Raw genomic sequence first — 19,716 nt, 5'->3', positions numbered from 1 at the left:
GCGACAAATTGATTCAATATGTTTTTAGATTTACGAAAAAATGCTAAACTGAAATGTATTGAGTCAATAAGTATTCAACCTCTTTGTTTTGGTAAAAAGCCTAAATAAGTTCAGGAGTGAAAATGTGCTCAACAAGTCACATAATAAACTGTATGGACTCACTCTGTGTGCAATAATAGTGTTCAACATGATTTATGAATGACTACCTCATCTCTGTACCCCCACACATACAATTATCTGTAAGGTCCCTCAGTCGACGATTCAACCACAAAGACCAGGGAGGTTTTCCAATGCACCGAGTGGTAGATGTTTTTTTTTTTTTAAAGCAGACATTGAATATCCCTTTGAGCCTGGTGAAGTTATTATTCACACTTTGGATGATGTATCAAAACACCCAGTCACTACAAAGATACAGGCTTCCTCCCGAAATCAGTTGCCGGAGAGGAAGAGGAAACCACTCCACCACGAGGCCAATGTTGACTTTAAAACAGTTACAGAGTGGCTGTGACAGGAGAAACTCTGAGGATGGATCAACTACATTGTAGTTGATCCACAACACTAATCTAAATGACAGAGTGGAAAGTAGGAAGCCTGTACAAAATACACATTTTCCAAAACATGCATCCTGTTAACTATCCAATTCACTTTATGTCCTGAATACAAAGTGTTATGTTTGGGGCAAATCCAATACAACACATGACTGAGTACCACTCTCCATATTATCAAGCACAGGGGTGGCTGCATCATGTTATGGGTATGCTTGTAATCGTTAAAGGACTGGGGAGTTTTTCCAGGATCAAAAAGAAACAACAGAGCTAAGCACAGGGAAAAAGAGAAAAGCCTGGTTCAGTCTGCTTTCCAACAGACTCTGGGAGACAAATGTACCCTACAGCAGGACAATAACCTAAAACAGAAGGCCAAATATACACTGGAGTTGCTTACCAAGAAGACATTGAATGTTCCTGAGGGGCCTAGTTACAGTTTTGACTTAAATCATCTTGAAAATCTAGGGCAAGACTTGGAAATGTCTGTCTAGCAATGATCAACAACCAAGTTGACAGAGCCTGAAGATTTTTTTTAAAAATAACTATGCAAAAATATTGTGAACAAAGCTCTTAAAGAGCGACTGCCTTTAAAAATAAACTAATCCCATTGAAAATGGCCTGTGTGACATTGATATGATTCAGAAACAGTTAATCTAGTCTACAGTTGTGGCCAAAGGTTTTTTAGAATGACACAAATATTCATTTTCACAGTCTGCTGCCTCAGTTTGTATGATGGCAATTTGCATATACTCCAGAATGTTATGAAGAGTGACGAGATGAATTTCAATTAATTGCCAAGTCCCTCTTTGCCATGCAAATGAATGGAATCCCCCAAAACATTTCCACTGCATTTCAGCCCTGCCACAAAGGACCAGCTGACATGTCAGTGATTCTCTCATTAACACAGGTGTGAGTGTTGACGAGGACAAGGCTGGAGATCACTCTGTCATGCTGATTGAGTTCGAATAACAGACTGGAAGCTTCAAAAGCAGGGTGGTGCTTGGAATCATTGTTCTTCCTCTGTCAATCATAGTTATCTGTGAGGAAACATGTACCGTCATCATTGCTTTGCACAAAAAGGGCTTCACAGGCAAGGATATTGCAAACAGTAAGATTGCTCCTAAATCAACCATTTATCGAATCATCAAGAACTTCAAGGAGAGCGGTTCAGTTGTTGTGAAGAAGGCTTCAGGGCACCCAAGAAAGTCCAGCAAGCTCCAGGACCGTCTCCTAAAGTTGATTCAGCTGCGGGATCGGGGCACCACCAGTACAGAGCTTGCTCAGGAATGGCAGCAGGCAGGTGTGAGTGCATCTGAACCCACAGTGAGGCGAAGACTTTTGGAGGATGGCCTGGTGTCAAGAAGGGCAGCGAAGAAGCCACTTCTCTCCAGGAAAAACATCAGGGACAGACTGATATTCTGCAAAAGGTACAGGGATTGGACTGCTGAGGACTGGGGTAAAGTCATTTTCTCTGATGAATCCTTTCCGATTTGTTTGGGGCATCTGGAAAAAACAAAACCCCACAAATTCTGACAACACAAAGCATTTATTTTGCAAGAATGGGCTGCCATCAGTCAGGATGTGGCCCAGAAGTTAATTGACAGCATGCCAGGGCGGATTGCAGAGGTCTTGAAAAAGAAGGGTCAACACTGCAAATATTGACTCTTTGCATCAACTTCATGTAATTGTCAATAAAAGCCTTTGACACTTATGAAATGCTTGTAATTATACTTCAGTATTACATAGTAACATCTGACAAAAATATCTAAAGACACTGAAGCAGCAAACTTTGTGGAAATTAATATTTGTGTCATTCTCAAAACTTTTGGTCACGACTGTAAATAGGTTAATTTGTCTTAAAGTCAGTCTTGTCTAAAACCGATTTGGAACATCCACGACAACGGGTAAATGAAAGGTTTTGTTTTGTTTTGATTTTGACGATGTCCATTTGCCCACTAACATGTGGTGAACAGCTGAGGCGATTGCTCTCAATCCACAGCATAGACCAGTGGGTCTAACCTCCAGTCCTAGAGTACCACCAACAGCATAGACCAGTGGGTCTAACCTCCAGTCCTAGAGTACCACCAACAGCATAGACCAGTGGGTCTAACCTCCAGTCCTTGAGTACCACCAACAGCATAGAGTACCACCAACAGCATAGAGTACCACCAACAGCATAGACCAGTGGGTCTAAACTCCAGTCCTTGAGTACCACCAACAGCATAGAGTACCACCAACAGCATAGAGTACCACCAACAGCATAGAGTACCACCAACAGCATAGAGTACCACCAACAGCATAGACCAGTGGGTCTAAACTCCAGTCCTTGAGTACCACCAACAGCATAGAGTACCACCAACAGCATAGAGTACCACCAACAGCATAGAGTACCACCAACACCATAGAGTACCACCAACAGCATAGAGTACCACCAACAGCATAGAGTACCACCAACAGCATAGAGTACCACCAACAGCATAGACCAGTGGGTCTAAACTCCAGTCCTTGAGTACCACCAACAGCATAGAGTACCACCAACAGCATAGACCAGTGGGTCTAAACTCCAGTCCTTGAGTACCACCAACAGCATAGAGTACCACCAACAGCATAGACCAGTGGGTCTAAACTCCAGTCCTTGAGTACCACCAACAGCATAGAGTACCACCAACAGCATAGACCAGTGGGTCTAAACTCCAGTCCTTGAGTACCACCAACAGCATAGACCAGTGGGTCTAAACTCCAGTCCTTGAGTACCACCAACAGCATAGAGTACCACCAACAGCATAGAGTACCACCAACAGCATAGACCAGTGGGTCTAAACTCCAGTCCTTGAGTACCACCAACAGCATAGAGTACCACCAACAGCATAGAGTACCACCAACAGCATAGACCAGTGGGTCTAAACTCCAGTCCTTGAGTACCACCAACAGCATCGAGTACCACCAACAGCATAGTGTACCACCAACAGCATAGAGTACCACCAACAGCATAGAGTACCACCAACAGCATAGAGTACCACCAACAGCATAGAGTACCACCAACAGCATAGAGTACCACCAACAGCATAGAGTACCACCAACAGCATAGAGTACCACCAACAGCATAGAGTACCACCAACAGCATAGAGTACCACCAACAGCATAGAGTACCACCAACAGCATAGACCAGTGGTTCTAACCTCCGGCCCTCGGTTCTATTGAGGTTCAGTTCTGTCTCACTGTCTCTGCCAGTTCTGTCTCTGCCAGTTCTGTCTCTGCCAGTTCTGTCTCTGCCAGTTCTGTCTCTGCCAGTTCTGTCTCTGCCAGTTCTGTCTCACTGTCTCTGCCAGTTCTGTCTCACTGTCTCTGCCAGTTCTGTCTCACTGTCTCTGCCAGTTCTGTCTCACTGTCTCTGCCAGTTCTGTCTCACTGTCTCTGCCAGTTCTGTCTCTGCCAGTAGAACGTCCTCTATGGTCTGTTCAGCTCTGAGGTAGATATGGACTACATAGAGCAGAACAGACCATAGAGGACGTTCTACAGAGGTAGATATGGACTACATAGAGCAGAACAGACCATAGAGGTAGATATGGACTACATAGAGCAGAACAGACCATAGAGGTAGATATGGACTACATAGAGCAGAACAGACCATAGAGGACGTTCTACAGAGGTAGATATGGACTACATAGAGCAGAACAGACCATAGAGGTAGATATGGACTACATAGAGCAGAACAGACCATAGAGGTAGATATGGACTACATAGAGCAGAACAGACCATAGAGGTAGATATGGACTACATAGAGCAGAACAGACCATAGAGGTAGATATGGACTACATAGAGCAGAACAGACCATAGAGGTAGATATGGACTACATAGAGCAGAACAGACCATAGAGGTAGATATGGACTACATAGAGCAGAACAGACCATAGAGGTAGATATGGACTACATAGAGCAGAACAGACCATAGAGGTAGATATGGACTACATAGAGCAGAACAGACCATAGAGGACGTTCTACAGAGGTAGATATGGACTACATAGAGCTACTTAGGGTCAAGTGTACATAAACAACACATATCGTATGATGGTTGTCCTGACTCACTGCAGTAGGTGGTGGTGGTTGAGCTGATGGGAGGGGGGCATCAGGCAGCTACTGAAGATCACTAGCTTCCTGCCATAGTTATCATCACCTGGAGAGAACAGAGAACAGAGAGAACAGGAGGAGAGAGAACAGAGAGAACAGAAGGAGAGAACAGAGAACAGGAGAGAGAACAGGAGGAGAGAGAGAACAGAGAGAACAGGAGGAGAGAGAGAACAGAGAGACCAGGAGGAGAGAGAGAACAGGAGAACAGAGAGAACAGGAGGAGAGAGAACAGAGAGACCAGGAGGAGAGAGAACAGAGAGACCAGGAGGAGAGAGAACAGAGAGAACAGGAGGAGAGAGAACAGAGAGAACAGGAGGAGGAGAGAGAACAGAGAGAACAGGAGGAGAGAGAACAGAGAGAACAGGAGGAGAGAGAACAGAGAGAACAGGAGGAGAGAGAGACAGGAGAACAGAGAGAGAACAGAGAGAACAGGAGGAGAGAGAACAGGAGGAGAGAGACCAGGAGGGAGAGAGAAACAGAGAGAACAGGAGGAGAGAACAGGAGGAGAGAACAGGAGGAGAGAGAACAGAGAGAACAGGAGGAGAGAACAGGAGGAGAGAGAACAGAGAGAACAGGAGGAGAGAGAACAGGAGGAGAGAGACCAGGAGAGAGAACAGGAGGAGAGAGAACAGGAGAGAGAACAGGAGGAGAGAGAACAGGAGGAGAGAGAACAGAGAGAACAGGAGGAGAGAGAACAGGAGGAGAGAGAACAGAGAGAACAGGAGGAGAGAGAACAGGAGGAGAGAGAACAGAGAGAACAGGAGGAGAGAGAACAGGAGGAGAGAGAACAGGAGGAGAGAGAACAGAGAGAACAGGAGGAGAGAGAACAGGAGGAGAGAGAACAGGAGGAGAGAGAACAGGAGGAGAGAACAGAACAGGAGGAGAGAGAACAGGAGGAGAGAGAACAGGAGGAGAGAGAACAGGAGGAGAGGAGGAGAGAGAACAGAGAGAACAGGAGGAGAGAGAACAGGAGAGAACAGAGAGAACAGGAGGAGAGAGAACAGAGAGAACAGGAGGAGAGAGAACAGAGAGAACAGGAGGAGAGAACAGGAGGAGAGAACAGGAGGAGAGAGAACAGGAGAGAGAACAGGAGGAGAGAGAACAGAGAGAACAGGAGGAGAGAGAACAGGAGGAGAGAGACCAGGAGAGAGAACAGGAGGAGGAGAGAGAACAGAGAGAACAGGAGGAGAGAGAACAGGAGGAGAGAGAACAGAGAGAACAGGAGGAGAGAGAACAGGAGGAGAGAGAGACAGAGAGAACAGAGGAGAGAGAACAGAGAGAACAGGAGGAGAACAGGAGGAGAGAGAACAGGAGGAGAGAGAACAGAGAGAACAGGAGGAGAGAGAACAGGAGGAGAGAGAACAGGAGGAGAGAGAACAGGAGGAGAGAGAACAGGAGAGAACAGAGAGAACAGGAGAACAGGAGGAGAGAGAACAGAGAGAACAGGAGGAGAGAGAACAGAGAGAACAGGAGGAGAGAGACCAGAGAGAACAGGAGGAGAGAGAACAGAGAGAACAGGAGGAGAGAGAACAGGAGGAGAGAGACCAGAGAGAACAGGAGGAGAGAGAACAGAGAGAACAGGAGGAGAGAGAACAGAGAGAACAGGAGGAGAGAGAGCACATCAGCACATTAATCCTTATTAGAACCGGTGTAGAGCCAAACTGGAATACATAGACAACGTGTCAGTTTACAGTTTGGGGAAGATCATTTTTCACCATAAAAATGCACCTTTATAAGACAGTATTACACGCAGAAACACTTTTGAGAAAGGTGTTTTCCCCGCTAATTAATTGCATTTAGGAACATTGGTGCTCATAACCTCCTGCCAGGTGCATTGGTGCTCATAGCCTCCTGCCAGGTGCGTTGGTGCCATTTAGGAACATTGGTGCTCATAGCCTCCTGCCAGGTGCATTGGTGCTCATAGCCTCCTGCCAGGTGCATTGGTGCTCATAGCCTCCTGCCAGGTGCATTGGTGCCATTTAGGAACATTGGTGCTCATAGCCTCCTGCCAGGTGCATTGGTGCTCATAGCCTCCTGCCAGGTGCATTGGTGCTCATAGCCTCCTGCCAGGTGCATTGCTGCCATTCTGGAACATTGGTGCTCATAGCCTCCTGCCAGGTGTATTGCTGCCATTTAGGAACATTGGTGCTCATAGCCTCCTGCCAGGTGCATTGCTGCCATTCTGGAACATTGGTGCTCATAGCCTCCTGCCAGGTGCATGCTGCCATTCTGGTGCTCATAGCCTCCTGCCAGGTGCATTGCTGCCATTCTGGAACATTGGTGCTCATAGCCTCCTGCCAGGTGCATTGGTGCTCATAGCCTCCTGCCAGGTGCATTGCTGCCATTTAGGAACATTGGTGCTCATAGCCTCCTGCCGGGTGCATTGCTGCCATTTAGGAACATTGGTGCTCATAGCCTCCTGCCAGGTGCATTGCTGCCATTTAGGAACATTGGTGCTCATAGCCTCCTGCCAGGTGCATTGGTGCTCATAGCCTCCTGCCGGGTGCATTGCTGCCATTTAGGAACATTGGTGCTCATAGCCTCCTGCCAGGTGCATTGCTGCCATTTAGGAACATTGGTGCTCATAGCCTCCTGCCGGGTGCATTGCTGCCATTTAGGAACATTGGTGCTCATAGCCTGCTGCCGGGTGCATTGCTGCCATTTAGGAACATTGGTGCTCATAGCCTCCTGCCGGGTGCATTGCTGCCATTTAGGAACATTGGTGCTCATAGCCTCCTGCCAGGTGCATTGCTGCCATTTAGGAACATTGGTGCTCATAGCCTGCTGCCAGGTGCATTGCTGCCATTTAGGAACATTGGTGCTCATAGCCTCCTGCATTGCTGCCATTTAGTGCATTGGTGCTCATAGCCTCCTGCCGGGTGCATTGCTGCCATTTAGGAACATTGGTGCTCATAGCCTGCTGCCAGGTGCATTGCTGCCATTTAGGAACATTGGTGCTCATAGCCTCCTGCCAGGTGCATTGGTGCTCATTCCTGCCAGTAACATTGGTGCTCATAGCCTCCTGCCAGGTGCATTGGTGCTCATAGCCTCCTGCCGGGTGCATTGGTGCTCATTTAGCCATTGGTGCTCATAGCCTCCTGCCAGGTGCATTGCTGCCATTTAGGAACATTGGTGCTCATAGCCTCCTGCCAGGGCATTGGTGCTCATAGCCTCCTGCCAGTACATTGGTGCTCATAGCCTGCTGCCGGGTGCATTGGTGCTCATAGCCTCCTGCCGGGTGCATTGGTGCTCATAGCCTCCTGCCGGGTGCATTGGTGCTCATAGCCTCCTGCCGGGTGCATTGGTGCTCATAGCCTGCTGCCGGGTGCATTGGTGCTCATAGCCTCCTGCCGGGTGCATTGGTGCTCATAGCCTCCTGCCGGGTGCATTGGTGCCATTTTGGGAAGATTTTGAAGCCAAAACGTTCTGATCTGGTTCATCAGCTTCATTGCTTTTTAAAGGTGTTTTGATGCTAGTGGTTGTATTCATTTGGGATCTATTGCATCCCACAACTGTCCCAGACGATGTCTGGAATATTTCTCTCGCACCTTTAGGACAAGTTGGCCTAACAGGATACAGAGCATTCAGGAAGTATTCAGACCCTTTCACCTTTTCCCACATGTTGTTACGTTATAGCCTTTTTCTAAAATCTATTAAATACATATTTTCCTCACCACAAAATGCCAAAGCAAAAATAGATTTTTTTGAAAATCTATAAAAATAAAGAACACGCATACCTTATTTACATACGTATTCTGACTGAGTCTCGGAGTTGAGCTCAGGTGCCTCCCGTTTCCAATCTGAGCAATCTGGGGAGAAGGGCCTTGGTCAGGGAGGTGACGGTGGTCACTCTGACAGAGCTCCAGAGCTCCTTTGTGGAGATGGGAGAACCTTCCAGAAGGACAACCATTTCTGCAGCACTCTACCAATCAGGCCTTTATGGTAGAATGGCCAGACGGAAGCCACTCCTCAGTAAAAAGGCACGACAGCCTGCTTTGAGTTTTCCAAAAGGCACCTAAAGGACTCATAGACCATGAGAAACAAGATACTCTGGTCTGATGAAACCAAGATTGAAGGCCAAGGGTCATGTCTGGAGGAAACCTGGCACCATCCCTACAGTGAAGCATGGTGATGGCAGCATCATGCTGTGGGGATGTTTTTCAGCGGCAGGGACTGGGAGACTAGTCAGGATTGAGGGAAGATGAACAGAGCAAAGTACAGAGAGATCCTTGATGAAAACCTGCTCCAGAGCACTCAGGATCTCAGACTGGGGCGAAGGTTCACCTTCCAACAGGACAACGACCCTAAGCACACAGCCAAGATAATACAGGAGTGGCTTCGGGACAAGTCTCTGAATGTCCTTGAGTGGCCCAGCCAGAGCCCGGACTTGAAACCGATCAAACATGTCTGGAGAGACCTGAAAATAGCTGTGCAGCAACGCTCCCCATCCAACCTGACAGAGCTTGAGAGGATCTGCAGAGAAGAACTGGAGAAACGCCCCAAATACAGGTATGTCAAGGGTTAGGTGGTGTGACCTGTCGGATCCCTGTGACCTGTCGGATCCCTGTGACCTGTCGGATCCCTGTGACCTGTCGGATCCCTGATCCCGTGTCGAGCCACATTGTAGTAGGAGGTGAGAGGAGTCCTGGTTACCTGTAGGATCCCGTGTCGAGCCACATCGTAGTAGGGGTGAGAGGTGTCCTGGTTACCTGTGACCTGTAGGATCCCGTGTCGAGCCACATCGTAGTAGGGGTGGTGTCCCAAGGTTACCTATGACCTGTAGGATCCCGTGTCGAGCCACATCGTAGTAGGGGTGGTGTCCCCTGGTTACCTGTGACCTGTAGGATCCCGTGTAGAGCCACATCGTAGTAGGAGGTGAGAGGTGTCCTGGTTACCTGTGACCTGTAGGATCCCGTGCCGAGCCACATCGTAGTAGGGGTGAGAGGTGTCCTGGCTGAAGCTGACTCTATGTGGGGCTGGAGGGCGATCCGGACGGTACCCATGACGACCCTGTTCCTCATCTTCCTCCTTCTGCAGCTCTGAGGAGACAAATAGAGGGTCGCCATGTTACACCAAAACTGTCAATGTTGCAGTTCCAGTGTCAGGCCCACTCGCCCGCCCCAGTGTCAGGCCCACTCGCCCGGCCCCAGTGTCAGGCCCACTCGGCCGCCCCAGTGTCAGGCCCACTCGCCCGGCCCCAGTGTCAGGCCCACTCGGCCGCCCCAGCCCCCACTCGCCCGGCCCCAGTGTCAGGCCCACTCGGCCGCCCCAGTGTCCCCAGTGTCAGGCCCACTCGGCCCCAGTGCCCCACTCGGCCGCCCCAGTGTCAGGCCCACTCGGCCGCCCCAGTGTCAGGCCCACTCGGCCCCAGTGCAGGCCCACTCGGCCGCCCCAGTGTCAGGCCCACTCGGCCGCCCCAGTGTCAGGCCCACTCGCCCGCCCCAGTGTCAGGCCCACTCGCCCGCCCCAGTGTCAGGCCCACTCGCCCGCCCCAGTGTCCCCCACTCGCCCGCCCCAGTGTCAGGCCCACTCGCCCGCCCCAGTGTCAGGCCCACTCGCCCGCCCCAGTGTCAGGCCCACTCGCCCGGCCCAGTGTCAGGACCACTCGCCCGGCCCAGTGTCAGGACCACTCGCCCGGCCCAGTGTCAGGCCTACTCGCCCCAGTGTCAGGCCTACTCTTGGCCATGTTCTGTTATAATCTCCACCCGGCACAGCCAGAAGAGGACTGGCCACCCCACATAGCCTGGTTCCTCTCTAGGTTTCTTCCTAGGTTCTGGCCTTTCTAGGGAGTTTTTCCTAGCCACCGTGCTTCTACACCTGCATTGCTTGCTGTTTGGGGTTTTAGGCTGGGTTTCTGTACAGCACTTTGAGATATCAGCTGATGTAAGAAGGGCTATATAATTTGATTTACTGTGCTATCTGGGATCCTCGGGACGTCCCTAACCCATTGAAGTTAATATTTAAAATGGTTAGGGTTGGAACAGGGTGTATAGGGAACAGGGTGAATAGGGAACAGGGTGTATAGGGAACAGGGTGTATAGGGAACAGGGTGTATAGGGAACAGGGTGTATAGGGAACAGGGTGTATAGGGAACAGGGTGAATAGAACTTAGCAGGGAATCAACTAATAGATTGAATTTAGTAGGGAATCAACTAATAGATTGAATTTAGTAGGGAATCAACTAATAGATTGAATTTAGTAGGGAATCAACTAATAGATTGAATTTAGTAGGGAATCAACTAATAGATTGAATTTAGCAGGGAATCAACTAATAGATTGAATTTAGGAACTTAGGGGTTAGGATTTAGGGGTTAGGATTTAGGATTTAGGGTTTAGGATTTAGGGGTTAGGATTTAGGGTTTAGGATTTAGCGGTTAGGGTTTAGGGGTTAGGGGTTAGGGTTTAGTGGTTAGGATTTAGAGGTTAGGATTTAGAGGTTAGGATTTAGAGGTTAGGATTTAGAGGTTAGGATTTAGAGGTTAGGATTTAGGGTATGGACATCCCAAGGATCCCAGATAGCACTAATCGTTGATAAAACAGTGTTGCTCTGTAGCACACTGAGGAGGTTGATGACATGCTGATCTTTGAAAATACTCTTTCATGACATCCCTTCAATAACACATAACTAGTCCTGTAACAGACTACTACTACTGACTAGGTTATGACATCACTACAATGACACATAACTAGTCCTGTAACAGACTACTACTGACTAGGTTATGGCACATAACTAGTCCTGTAACAGACTACTACTACTGACTAGGTTATGGGCCCATTCCCTTCTAAACATGTTGATAATTGAGAATAACTGAACATCTCCTCTATAAATTCACATCCATTTCCTGGTCCATGTCGGGTCTTCCTGTCCGTTGCCGTTTCCGCCCCCAAAAAAACTGATAATCCACAGAAAAGAACACAGATAAAAAAAAGTTACTAAAAAACAGGGTCTGGAAACTGTGTCCCAGATCAGTGTTTACCCTGCTCTGCCCAGCGGTCCAGAGGGAAGGAAACCAGAAATACTGTGTCCCAAATGACTCCCTATTCCCTATAGAGTAGACTAATTAGAGCCCTAACAGCCCCTGTCAGTAGTAGTAGTCTGTTACAGGACTAGTTATGGGCCCATAACCTTGTCAAGTGTAGTGCACTATATAGGGAGCCGGTTGGGAGGAACCCAGATATAGTGGAGAAAAAAAAGCTACCCAGAGGAATCTCTGTTGTTTATTCTGGGGGACAATGAGAACATTTACCTACTGTTCTAGTTTCTACTGCCTCTCTCATAATGTCTACTGGGATAGTTCCAACACTACTGCCTCTCTCATAATGTCGACTGGGATAGTTCCAACACTACTGCTCAGTCAGACTAATGGACTAACTGTGGAATGGGGACACTACTGCTCAGTCAAATGGACTAATGGTGGAATGGGGACACTACCGCTCAGTCAAACTAATGGACTAACTGTGGAATGGGGACACTACTGCTCAGTCAGACTAATGGACTAACTGTGGAATGGGGACACTACTGCTCTGTCAAATGGACTAACTGTGGAATGGGGACATTACTGCTCAGTCAGACTAATGGACTAACTGTGGAATGGGGTCACTACTGCTCAGTCAAACTAATGGACTAACTGTGGAATGGGGTCACTACTGCTCAGTGAAACTAATGGACTAACTGTGGAATGGGGTCACTACTGCTCAGTCAAACTAATGGACTAACTGTGGAATGGGGACACTACTGCTCAGTCAAATGGACTAACTGTGGAATGGGGTCACTACTGCTCAGTCAAACTAATGGACTAACTGTGGAATGGGTAAGGATATTTTTACGATCCTCCTTCCAGGAAAAGACATTGGAAGGAGAACACAGTCAGCTGTGGTCACAAAAACAAAGACCTGTTGATATTCTAGGTACTTTCCAGCTGCGTGGTTTTCCTTGAAGTGGTGTGACGGAATGTTGAGCGGATGACCTCCCAGTCCTTGGCCTGGCAGAGAGGGGGATGAAGACAGAGAGGAGGTAGAAGGCAGAGAGGAGGTAGAAGGCAGAGAGGAGGCAGAGAGGAGGTAGGAGGCAGAGAGGAGGCAGAGAGGAGGCAGAAGGCAGAGAGGAGGCAGAAGGGAGAGAGGAGGATGAAGGCAGAGAGGGGGTAGAGAGGAGGATGAAGGCAGAGAGGAGGTAGAGAAGAGGATGAAGGCAGAGAGGAGGTAGAGAGGGGAGGATGAAGGCAGAGAGGAGGTAGAGAGGAGGATGAAGGCAGAGAGGAGGTAGAGAGGAGGATGAAGGCAGAGAGGAGGTAGAAGGGAGAGAGGAGATAGAAGGGAGAGAGGAGGTAGAAGGGAGAGGGGAGGTAGAAGGGAGAGGGGAGGTAGAAGGGAGAGGAGGTAGAAGGGAGAGAGGAGGTAGAAGGGAGAGAGGAGGTAGAAGGGAGAGAGGAGGTAGAAGGGAGAGAGGAGGTAGAAGGGAGAGAGGAGGTAGAAGGGAGAGAGGAGGTAGAAGGGAGAGAGGAGGCAGAGAGGAGGATGAAGGCAGAAGGGAGAGAGGCAGAGAGGAGGATGAAGGCAGAGAGGAGGATGAAGGCAGAGGAGGTAGAAGGCAGAGAGGAGGTAGAAGGCAGAGAGGAGGTAGAAGGCAGAGAGGAGGTAGGTAGAAGGCAGAGAGGAGGTAGAAGGCAGAGAGGAGGTAGAAGGCAGAGAGGAGGTAGAAGGCAGAGAGGAGGTAGAAGGCAGAGAGGAGGTAGAAGGCAGAGAGGAGGTAGAAGGCAGAGAGGAGGTAGAAGGCAGAGAGGAGGTAGAAGGGAGAGAGGAGGTAGAAGGCAGAGAGGAGGTAGAAGGCAGAGAGGAGCTGGCACTAAGACTGACTCAGAGCAGAGGGAATGTTGGCCCTGCCCAGATATGTTAATTTCCAGCTCCCCTCCTCCTCTCCCTCCCCAAGCCCCTCCAGATACAATTATGAGCTGGGCCTCTTATCAGCAAGAGGACCCGTCCTCCTCCTCCTCCACATCCCTCTCCTCCTTCTTCTCCTTCTTCTAAGATTGCATACAAAGCTATTTTTAGAACGGGCAACGTGTAATCTAACATGTGGTTGGGAGGAAACTAGGCCCGTTTGTGTTTGGGTCCCCTGACTGAATCATATCCTCTGTTCTGAAACCAGTCAGTAAGACAGCCTGAGTGTTTGTGGGCAGTGTCATGGTGAGATATTGGTCACTCTTCTGTCAGATCTAGGGAATTGATCATTTCCAGTACCCTTTAGAGAGAACACCACTGACCCAGTACGCTTTAGAGAGAACATCTAACACCACTGACCCAGTACGCTTTAGAGAGAACATCACTGACCCAGTACCCTTTAGAGAGAACACCACTGACCCAGTACCCTTTAGATAGAACATCTAACACCACTGACCCAGTACCCTTTAGAGAGAACACCACTGACCCAGTACGCTTTAGAGAGAACACCACTGACCCAGTACGCTTTAGAGAGAACATCACTGACCCAGTACCCTTTAGAGAGACCACTACTGACCCAGTACCCTTTAGAGAGAACACCACTGACCCAGTACCCTTTAGATAGAACATCTAACACCACTGACCCAGTACCCTTTAGAGAGAACATCACTGACCCAGTACCCTTTAGAGAGAACAGGCTTGTTTTCGAGTTGCTGTGCGTTTTGTTGCCAACCTGTTTTGCTACCTGACAACTTTACGGTTTTCACTTTTCAATTACCGTTCATATATTTATTTATTTTTTCCTCAACTTTTTCACTCCGGACGCTTTATCTGGACACGATTCGTCAGGACCTCCAACAGCCGAAGCTAAGTAGTAACATTAACATGATGCCTTCTAATTGCAGCCGCTGTACTCGCCTTTACGGCGAGGATAGCTGTGCTGCAAGCCCAGCTTCAGACGCAATCGTTAGGCAAGGGTAATTTCAGTGTAGGAAAGGATGAAACAGCGTCTGTGCCACAAGTAAGTACAGATAGTAGTATAAATCCCTGACACAGTCCCCGCAGCCGGACAACTTTCTCACGGTTTCTGGAAGGAAATGCTGTAGGAACGCTCAACCGGTGTCGCTCATTCAGCCGACAGAAACTTTCAACCGGTTTTCCCCATTAAGCAGCGGGTCGGAGTCAGAGGCCGATTCTTCTCTGGTCTCTACTCCTCCCGTTACGGGGTCTGAGACGCCGAAGCTTCCCACTATTAGCTCTGACAAATTGAAAACTCTAGTCATTGGCGACTCCATTACCCGCAGTATTAGACTTAAAGCGAATCATCCAGCGATCATACACTGTTTACCAGGGGGCAGGGCTACCGACGTTAAGGCTAATCTGAAGATGGTGCTGGCTAAAGCTAAAACTGGCGAGTGTAGAGAGTATAGAGATATTGTTATCCACGTCGGCACCAACGATGTTAGGATGAAACAGTCAGAGATCACCAAGCGCAACATAGCTTCTGCGTGCATATCAGCTAGAAAGATGTGTCGGCATCGAGTAATTGTCTCTGGCCCCCTCCCAGTTAGGGGGAGTGATGAGCTCTACAGCAGAGTCTCACAACTCAATCGCTGGTTGAAAACTGTTTTCTGCCCCTCCCAAAAGATAGAATTTGTAGATAATTGGCCCTCTTTCTGGGACTCACCCACAAACAGGACCAAGCCTGACCTGCTGAGGAGTGACGGACTCCATCCTAGCTGGAGGGGTGCTCTCATCTTATCTACCAACATAGACAGGGCTCTAACTCCTCTAGCTCCACAATGAAATAGGGTGCAGGCCAGGCAGCAGGCTGTTAGCCAGCCTGCCAGCATAGTGGAGTCTGCCACTAGCACAGTCAGTGTAGTCAGCTCAGCTATCACCATTGAGACCGTGTCTGTGCCTCGACCTAGGTTGGGCAAAACTAAACATGGCGGTTTTCGCCTTAGCAATCTCACTAGGATAAAGACCACCTCCATTCCTGTCATTACTGAAAGAGATCATGATACCTCACATCTCAAAATAGGGCTACTTAATGTTAGATCCCTTACTTCAAAGGCAATTATAGTCAATGAACTAATCACTGATCATAATCTTGATGTGATTGGCCTGACTGAAACATGGCTTAAGCCTGATGAATTTACTGTTTTAAATGAGGCCTCACCTCCTGGCTACACTAGTGACCATATCCCCGTGCATCCCGCAAAGGCGGAGGGGTTGCTAACATTTACGATAGCAAATTTCAATTTACAAAAAAAAAAAAAATGACGTTTTCGTCTTTTGAGCTTCTAGTCATGAAATCTATGCAGCCTACTCAATCACTTTTTATAGCTACTGTTTACAGGCCTCCTGGGCCATATACAGCGTTTCTCACTGAGTTCCCTGAATTCCTATCGGACGTTGTAGTCATAGCAGATAATATTCTAATCTTTGGTGACTTTAATATTCACATGGAAAAGTCCACAGACCCACTCCAAAAGGCTTTCGGAGCCATCATCGACTCAGTGGGTTTTGTCCAACATGTCTCTGGACCCACTCACTGTCACAGTCATACGCTGGACCTAGTTTTGTCCCATGGAATAAATGTGGTGGATCTTAATGTTTTTCCTCATAATCCTGGACTATCGGACCACCATTTTATTACGTTTGCAATTGCAACAAATAATCTGCTCAGACCCCAACCAAGGAACATCAAAAGTCGTGCTATAAATTCACAGACAACACAAAGATTCCTTGATGCCCTTCCAGACTCCCTCTGTCTACCCAAGGACGCCAGAGGACAAAAATCAGTTAACCACCTAACTGAGGATCTCAATTTAACCTTGCGCAATACCCTAGATGCAGTTGCACCCCTAAAAACTAAAAAAAATTCTCATAAGAAACTAGCTCCCTGGTACACAGAAAATACCTGAGCTCTGAAGCAAACTTCCAGAAAATTGGAACGGAAATGGCGCCACACCAAACTGGAAGTCTTCCGACTAGCTTGGAAAGACAGTACCGTGCAGTACCGAAGAGCCCTTACTGCTGCTCGATCATCCTATTTTTCTAACTTAATTGAGGAAAATAAGAACAGTCCGAAATTCCTTTTTGATACTGTCGCAAAGCTAACTAAAAAGCAGCATTCCCCAAGAGAGGATGACTTTCACTTTAGCAGTGATAAATTCATGAACTTCTTTGAGGAAAAGATTATGATTATTAGAAAGCAAATTACGGACTCTTCTTTAAACCTGCGTATTCCTCCAAACCTCAGTTGTCCTGAGTCTGCACAACTCTGCCAGGACCTAGGATCAAGAGAGACGCTCAAGTGTTTTAGTACTATATCTCTTGACACAATGATGAAAATAATCATGGCCTCTAAACCTTCAAGCTGCATACTGGACCCTATTCCAACTAAACTACTGAAAGAGCTGCTTCCTGTGCTTGGCCCTCCTATGTTGAACATAATAAACGGCTCTCTATCCACCTGATGTGTACCAAACTCACTAAAAGTGGCAGTAATAAAGCCTCTCTTGAAAAAGCCAAACCTTGACCCAGAAAATATAAAAAACTATCGGCCTATATCAAATCTTCCATTCCTCTCAAAAATTTTAGAGAAGGCTGTTGCTCAGCAACTCACTGCCTTCCTGAAGACAAACAATATATACGAAATGCTTCAGTCTGGTTTTAGACCCCATCATAGCACTGAGACGGCACTTGTGAAGGTGGTAAATGACATTTTAATGGCATCGGACCGAGGCTCTGCATCTGTCCTCGTGCTCCTAGACCTTAGTGCCGCTTTTGATACCATCGATCACCACATTCTTTTGGAGAGATTGGAAACCCAAATTGGTCTACACGGACAAGTTCTGGCCTGGTTTAGATCTTATCTGTCGGAAAGATATCAGTTTGTCTCTGTGAATGGTTTGTCCTCTGACAAATCAACTGTAAATTTCGGTGTTCCTCAAGGTTCCGTTTAGGACCACTATTGTTCTCACTATATATTTTACCTCTTGGGGATGTTATTCAAAAACATAATGTAAACTTTCACTGCTATGCGGATGACACACAGCTGTACATTTCAATGAAACATGGTGAAGCCCCAAAATTGCCCTCGCTAGAAGCATGTGTTTCAGACATAAGGAAGTGGATGGCTGCAAACTTTCTACTATTAAACTCGGACAAAACAGAGATGCTTGTTCTAGGTCCCAAGAAACAAAGATATTCTGTTGAATCTGACAATTAATCTTAATGGTTGTACAGTCGTCTCAAATAAAACTGTGAAGGACCTCGGCGTTACTCTGGACCCTGATCTCTCTTTTGAAGAACATATCAAGACCATTTCAAGGACATCTTTTTCCATCTACGTAACATTGCAAAAATCAGAAACTTTCTGTCCAAAAATGATGCAGAAAAATTAATCCATGCTTTTGTCACTTCTAGGTTAGACTACTGCAATGCTCTATTTTCCGGCTACCCGGATAAAGCACTAAATAAACTTCAGTTAGTGCTAAATACGGCTGCTAGAATCCTGACTAGAACCAAAAAATTTGATCATATTACTCCAGTGCTAGCCTCTCTACACTGGCTTCCTGTCAAAGCAAGGGCTGATTTCAAGGTTTTACTGCTAACCTACAAAGCATTACATGGGCTTGCTCCTACCTATCTCTCTGATTTGGTCCTGCCGTACATACCTACACGTACGCTACGGTCACAAGACGCAGGCCTCTGAATTGTCCCTAGAATTTCTAAGCAAACAGCTGGAGGCAGGGCTTTCTCCTATAGAGCTCCATTTTTATGGAACGGTCTGCCTACCCATGTCAGAGACGCAAACTCGGTCTCAACCTTTAAGTCTTTACTGAAGACTCATCTCTTCAGTGGGTCATATGATTGAGTGTAGTCTGGCCCAGGAGTGGGAAGGTGAACGGAAAGGCTCTGGAGCAACGAACCGCCCTTGCTGTCTCTGCCTGGCCGGTTCCCCTCTTTCCACTGGGATTCTCTGCCTCTAACCCTATTACAGGGGCTGGGTCACTGGCTTACTGGGGCTCTCTCATGCCGTCCCTGGAGGGGGTGCGTCACCTGAGTGGGTTGATTCACTGTTGTGGTCATCCTGTCTGGGTTGGCACCCCCCTTGGGTTGTGCCGTGGCGGAGATCTTTGTGGGCTATACTCAGCCTTGTCTCAGGATGGTAAGTTGGTGGTTGAAGATATCCCTCTAGTGGTGTGGGGGGGCTGTGCTTTGGCAAAGTGGGTGGGGTTATATCCTTCCTGTTTGGCCCTGTCCGGGGGTGACCTCGGATGGGGCCACAGTGTCTCCTGACCCCTCCTGTCTCAGCCTCCAGTATTTATGCTGCAGTAGTTTATGTGTCGGGGGCTGGGGTCAGTTTGTTATATCTGGAGTACTTCTCCTGTCCTATTCGGTGTCCTGTGTGAATCTAAGTGTGCGTTCTCTAATTCTCTCCTTGTCTCTTTCTTTCTCTCTCTCGGAGGACCTGAGCCCTAGGACCTGAGCTCCAGGACTACCTGACATGATGACTCCTTGCTGTCCCCAGTCCACCTGGCCATGCTGCTGTTCCAGTTTCAACTGACCTGAGCCCTAGGACCATGCCCCAGGACTACCTGACATGACTCCTTGCTGTCCCCAGTCCACCTGGCCATGCTGCTGCTCCAGTTTCAACTTCCACCTGACTGTTCTGCCTTATTATTATTCGACCATGCTGGTCATTTATGAACATTTGAACATCTTGGCCATGTTCTGTTATAATCTCCACCCGGCACAGCCAGAAGAGGACTGGCCACCCCACATAGCCTGGTTCCTCTCTAGGTTTCTTCCTAGGTTTTGGCCTTTCTAGGGAGTTTTTCCTAGCCACCGTGCTTCTACACCTGCATTGCTTGCTGTTTGGGGTTTTAGGCTGGGTTTCTGTACAGCACTTTGAGATATCAGCTGATGTACGAAGGGCTATATAAATAAATTTGATTTGATTTGATTTGACATCTAACACCACTGACCCAGTACCCTTTAGATAGAACACCACTGACCCAGTACGCTTTAGAGAGAACACCACTGACCCAGTACCCTTTAGAGAGAACATCTAACACCACTGACCCAGT

At 47.9% G+C, this 19,716-nt stretch overlaps 1 protein-coding gene across 1 annotated transcript in view; it reads right to left on the bottom strand.

Annotated features, from left to right (window-relative positions):
- Positions 1 to 4,058: 4,058 nt before the first annotated feature.
- Positions 4,059 to 19,716, bottom strand: part of LOC121844110 (rho GTPase-activating protein 8-like) — a 28,163-nt gene continuing 12,505 nt past the window's right edge. The window contains exons 3-4 of the mRNA XM_042313998.1: positions 9,568 to 9,711; positions 4,059 to 4,718 (exon numbers count right to left, since the gene is read on the bottom strand). Coding sequence (XP_042169932.1) covers positions 4,627 to 4,718; positions 9,568 to 9,711 — 236 coding nt within the window. The 3' untranslated portion in view covers positions 4,059 to 4,626. The remainder of the gene's footprint in view (positions 4,719 to 9,567; positions 9,712 to 19,716) is intronic.

Source organism: Oncorhynchus tshawytscha, unplaced genomic scaffold (assembly GCF_018296145.1).
Source record: "Oncorhynchus tshawytscha isolate Ot180627B unplaced genomic scaffold, Otsh_v2.0 Un_contig_7877_pilon_pilon, whole genome shotgun sequence".
Classification (NCBI taxonomy): Eukaryota; Metazoa; Chordata; class Actinopteri; order Salmoniformes; family Salmonidae; genus Oncorhynchus; species Oncorhynchus tshawytscha.
The sequence above is the reverse complement of the archived record's forward strand: the minus strand, read 5'-3'. Positions and strand labels throughout refer to the sequence as shown.